The sequence below is a fragment of the Haliotis rubra genome, unplaced genomic scaffold (genome assembly GCF_003918875.1).
Source record: "Haliotis rubra isolate DU_JTF1 unplaced genomic scaffold, ASM391887v1 Scf201, whole genome shotgun sequence".
In the NCBI taxonomy this organism is placed as follows: domain Eukaryota; kingdom Metazoa; phylum Mollusca; class Gastropoda; order Lepetellida; family Haliotidae; genus Haliotis; species Haliotis rubra.
In genome coordinates this window covers 231,464-237,539 of record NW_025766015.1, presented here as the reverse complement: position 1 = coordinate 237,539, position 6,076 = coordinate 231,464, and the positions used below count along the sequence as shown (strand labels likewise).

Here is a 6,076-nt window from a genome sequence, read left to right as displayed (position 1 = left end):
GTAGTCATTGCTGAAGCTGTACATATAGCTTACAGTTCACATTGTTTACAATGGTGTAGTCATTGCTGAAGCTGTACATATAGCTCACAGTTCACACTGTTTACAATGGATGTCAACATCGATCGGACGCTGGTACATACATGTACGGGCACACAAAGACACATACACTCACGTACTTTTAAGCAGACAGAAACATGAACACCTACACCTGTACACACACACACACACACATGTACGCGCATACATGTACATGTTTGCATACATATACCTGTCCACCGTCATATATACACACACATATCTCCACACTCATGCACACACGTACACTTATGTACACACATGCATTTCGCATACAACATAATTGTCTGTACACATCGCACTTATACACATACCATGTACAATTACATGTTCGCACACGAACGTACACACTCGCGCACACACGCGTTCTCACATACATATACATATACTTGTTCGTATGTATGTACACACACACACACACACACACACACACTCCTCTCTCTCTATCTCTCTCTCACACACACACACTGACAGTGCTCACACTATTTTCATTTTCAGTCTGGTAAACAGACAACGAGAAAAAATAAAGGTATGCTACACATTCACGTGTCTACCTGTTTGAGAGAATAGACTATCTTGAACAAATTACGTGACAAGGAACTAAACCGAGAGCCAGGAAAACTTCACCTGACAAGGAAAGAAGTGGACGCGGTGTGAGGACAGAGCGACGTACACATGAATATGAAACTACCAGCTCCACTGAAATCACTGATAGTTAGCCCGGTGTCACACTGAAGCATATCGCCTGATTGTGTCAACATGCAGCTAAACGGTACATTTGTGTGAGTCAGTATTGGAGGTACGTCACGCTTCATTAAATGCAGGTGAGAGACGCGCATGTGGACAGAAGCGACACACCTGGATACCTGTGCAGGTAAGCATGTCATGATATATATTTCTGGATTATTTGTACGAACATATTGATATAAAAGAGATTAATTGTTTCGTGCGTTTATGGTTGTAATTGACCCACATTTCCGAGTGGTGTGGCAGATATGATCAGCGCTGTAGTTCGATGACACTGTCTGACTCACACAGTAGTAACGCACTGAGTAATATTTAACGTGATTTTAATGAGAAAAGCGTGTCGACAGGTAGCGCCATGTTTGACCAAGAATTAAACACAGTTGTAGCCGGATTCACCACATTCTGGTTTCAAGTTCTGAATGCATTTCTCCTGAAATGAAAACAAAAGTAGATATGTAAAAGTAGTAAATAAATCCCCAAAATCTAATCAACAACTAATAAAATAACAATAATTTTTCGTCCAGTTGATGTATAACGAAATGGGACAAGATGTAAACAAAAGCGTATGTCCATGTGTCTAATAATTTGGGTAACTGTGTTTCAAACAAACAAAAACACGTTGTCAAGTTTAAACGGACCGGCATGAGTGCAGATATACGAATGTGAAGTTAAGGAATGGATGTTTATGTGTAAAGCAAGTTGACATTCTAACAATGGTCGCCTCACAACATGTAAACATAGCGAAATCATAAAGGAGTTGTCCCGCGTGGAGAACTGTGCAGGCCAAATGTTTGCTTTGAAAGGAATATACACACTTGGGCGGATCAGTGTGGCTCTAGGCACAGTGAAGCGATCAGTGACATTTTCATCACTCATGAACGTATTTATCTAGAACATACTCTTTAAAAACAAGGAAATTGTTGAGCCAAAAATATGATTAATTCATTTTGACAGTTTTACCAAGCAGCGTTTACAGATTTTTAGGCATTCACATATCATCTTGACGGTTTTGTGTTCATCATTCAATAGACTTTGCTTACAGCGTTTTAGTTTTCTTCATGATTACGGTATTGGTGTACTTTTTACGCACGGTTATGTATATACTCATGCCAATAATGGTTGTCACCCTCTCCCACCCCAACCCCCACACACTGACACCACCACCCCTCTCCAATAAAAAAAATTGAAGGGGTGACAACCATTATTGGCATGAGTATATAATGTGTACATTACAGACGAAGGGACTGAAGACTACGGAGCTCCAGTTCCAGTTGGACGATTCCAGAAAACGTAGAGTCAACCATCGTCTCAGACATTTGGATCCAATGTTTCCCCTGTTACCGCTACATGGATCGGGTGCTCTACCCGTATATGGCCGTGAACATACCACTAACGGTACTGTACATGACACATATGTTAATATATACAGATATAGCATTAGCGGGTTCGTCGAAAATTCAATGGTGAACTCACTCAGTTTTATGAGTTTGCTTGAGAAAAGAAGCTGCTTTGCTCAAGATGTTTTTATATATTTAAACACAAAATATAAAACCTAAAGAATGATAGTTTCCATTTGAAAAAACCCAAATTATCTGGTTTAGCTGCTGCAGCTGAAACAATACCCACCGCCACCCTCCAACCATCACCACCATGAAGCCTTCCTAATATTGATATATTTAATAAAGCAAAAGTTTTATTGTATTTCTTTTGATTTTCAAACTTTATTAATTGTAAAGTATCTGGTTGGGATTTCTCTATCAGGTTGCAATAATAGATCAATTACATTATTCATTAATAAATACCAATAAAGAGTCTTTTTGAAAAAAAATTATCCATTTTTTTTCATTTCTTTGTAATCGGTTTGCTTAATAGTCACACACATAATGTCCGGTTATATGTATTTATTTCATTTTTATAATAAGAGTAGTAATCCCACGACACAATTTTACATTGATACATATATGTTGTTATAGATATTGCCCCGACAGCACGAAGGTCCAGAAATTTCGGCTCTGTGGACAACTGGCAGGCTGGGAAGACAGTCGAGGAATGTAACATGCACATGCTGAAGTCGGAAGTGTCATGTGACGTCAGCTTCCTGGTAGGCCGTGATGGTCAGACCGTGAACGCTCATCGTTTTGTCCTCATCAGTCGGAGCTGTGTGTTCGCCGCCATTCTGTCGGAAGTCAACCGTGTCGACACCGACATGTCCATCCCTGACATTGAAGCAGATGACTTCCATACCTTCCTCGTGTAAGAAACGTTCATTACATACTGTTAAGTCGAACTCAATGAGTGAGTGAGTGAGTGAGTAAAGATTGAGTATTGCAGCCATATCGTGACTATAACAATATATGCTGTAATAATAAAGAACAGTTATCTTGTAAAAATCTGTCAACAAAGAACTCGAACTCAATGGAACCAGGGAAGTAATTCTAATCGTAACATAGTTCGAAATTTTGTCATATTCGTTTCGGTTTAGCAGAGAATACAATCATGCCTGGAGTGAACTAGTATAGTATACGTCGCATTTAGCAATATTTTAGCAATATCATGGCAGAGGACATCAGAAAAGAATTTCACACATTGTACCCATGTGGCCCGTGACGAGCGAACGCTTTATCCGCTGGGCTACCCCACCACCCACAATCATGTTTGGAACACTGACGAGGCAAATCCAAACAAATCGAAACAGTGCTAGATTGGGTCTGTGTTTTGAATTATTACAAATGATGTATTAAATGCAAGTGTTGGAGGTCATACTCCTTAGATAAGACGGTAAGTTTTAGATCTAACGTCTTTGAGTTAGATCTAACGTCTTTGAGTTAGATCTAACGTCTTTGACAGTAAAGATGTCATTTACTTACAGATGAATATTTGAAAAAATAGAAGTCCAGGCTAGGTTGAAGCTCACGATCGTTTGTATGCTGCTGATAGATCAATGATAAAATCTGGATCAATCGGTGTTCTGAACAATGACGAGCAAGGGATGTAACTCTGATCGTTGATCAGGTTAGATTATTGCCTGTTAGTTACTTTAGTATCTGTCTCCTATTTCAGATACCTGTACACAAATGAGGCCGAGATCGATCCCAAAAATGCAACCTCATTGTTGTATGCAGCCCGGAAGTATGGGGTCAGTGGCCTAGAGGACATGTGCGTGGACTATCTCAAAGAAAACCTCACCCCACTCAATGCTTGCATTGTTCTTGAAGCTGCATTCCAATCCAACCAAATGAAGCTGTTCAGCAAGGCACTGAAGATGATCCATAGAAACGGCGAGGAGTGTCTGCAAACACCCAGTTTCCTAGCACTGAGTCACACCTGCGTTGACCAGATCGTGCGCCCAGATGATCTGGTAGCGGATGAGACGGTTGTGTTTGAGGCTGTTAACAAGTGGGCGGAGGCTGAATGCAAGCGTCAGGAATTTGAGATCACGCCCAAAACCAAGCGACAGATCCTAGGCGATGTCCTCATGTGCGTAAGGTTTCCACTGATGGATTCGAAATACTTCGTCGACACAGTCGGAGCCAGCGGATTACTTGCTGATCACGAGAGACTGAAAATATTTGTTCATAATATATTTCCTGAGAAGGATATTAAACCGTTTAACAAGGACGAAAGAAAAGGTCAGTGGGGAAGTACAAAAGGTAGCAAGACCAGTGGTAGTGTCACCTACAGAGATGATATGGAACAAAGAAGACTTCCAGATATAAATCATCCAAGACAGGGCAGCAGGACACACAGAGGGTTTGCTGGAAACAGCCGTGAAGAAGAAAGACCCGATTTGGAGGACAACTATGCGGATGAAAGATACATTAAGGGTTACAGAAGAAACAGGAAGGAGAACCACAGAGATGGTAGGAAGAAGAAAGGCACGAGAAAGGTTTGCAACAGGACGGAAAACAGATTCAGGGTGCAATCATTCGGGAGAACATGTCGAGGTCGAGAATGGGAACCTATGAAGTTCCGATGTCGTGAAGATATTGAGTTGTGCGGCTTTCTCTTGTATGGTCCTTGTGATGATGATGTCGCAACCTACGACGTAGAAGCTCACCTTGACGACGAGTTCAACGTCGAGATCGCTGGTTCCAATATTGCATCCTCCAGCAAGGCCAACAAGGAAGATGTCATATTTGAAGTATTGTTCCCCTCGCCGATCAAACTCGCGTCCCGAAAGTGGTATACACTTAATATCTTGATCCGTGGCCCGCCATGCATGTATGGGAGCGATCCAAAAGAGCAAATGATCTCTCATGGCGTTACGTTCGAATTTCAGCAAGTGGAGTCGAGAGCTACTAGAAATGACCAGTTTCAAGTTCCATATCTCTTGTTTAACAAGCTGTAGTGAGTGAGTGAATATGGTTTTACGCCGCTTTTAGCAATATTCCTGCAACATCGCGGCGAGGGACACCAGAAATGGGCTTCACGCATTGTACGCATGTGGGGAATTGAATCCGGGCCTTCGACGTGACGAGCAAACGCTTTAACCACTAGGCTACCCCACCTCCCCTTTAACAGGCCGTAAGGAAAGTCCGAAAAATGCATTACATGATTCTTTACATTGTGCATTATCAATCTCATTAAAATCTGATATTGGGCTCGCTTGGGCTATGCATAGATTGGAACACGTCTCATTATAGTTCCTTTCAGCCCGATCCATCATCGAAACATTGGAAATTGGAAATCCCTTTTTAACCTGCAACCGCTACAAAAAGGTAATGCGTGGCATTCCGATCGACAGATGTCTGCAGTCGCTGTAGACAATGCAAAGATTTGCTTTTGCTGACCTTGTTTGTTTTCAGTATAGCTAATTATTGTCAACCTTTTTTAAGAACAGATACTGGTGGTGCAAGCTTTTAGCATTACAATTCGCTGTGTAGAATGGATTCCATTAGACGTACCAGAAACGTAAGATCGAGCTTCGGATTCCTGGATTATGCTTCTAGATTTGTCAACGCCTTACCCCTGCCCGTTCAGGATGTGTACAAGGCATTAGTCATAGTCAGGACAAAGTGGAACAATTGGCATGTCAGTCAGGACACCACAATCCGAGAACCCTTGCTTCCAACGATGGACAAACCATGTATTACTCACGAGTGTACTGTGAAAGGTCCAATCAGACCATAGTCCCAATCATGGTCCTTGCTGTGTTACTCAAGTTACATGTGTTTGACCAAGCGGTACACGTATAAGAAAAACGGCGATAACGAAGATATGATGAAGAACTATGATGAACTGTTTGGGAGACATT

The 6,076-nt window shown here is 41.5% G+C and overlaps 1 protein-coding gene across 1 annotated transcript; it reads left to right on the top strand.

The window, feature by feature from the left end:
- The first annotated feature begins 790 nt into the window (after nucleotides 1–790).
- Nucleotides 791–5,238, top strand: LOC124275688 (BTB/POZ domain-containing protein 3-like). Its single transcript, XM_046711312.1, has 4 exons — nucleotides 791–949; nucleotides 2,058–2,217; nucleotides 2,796–3,075; nucleotides 3,883–5,238. The coding sequence occupies exons 2-4, from the start codon at nucleotides 2,148–2,150 to the stop codon at nucleotides 5,168–5,170; spliced, it is 1,638 nt and encodes a 545-aa protein (XP_046567268.1). The 5' UTR covers nucleotides 791–949; nucleotides 2,058–2,147; the 3' UTR covers nucleotides 5,171–5,238.
- Nucleotides 5,239–6,076: the final 838 nt, after the last annotated feature.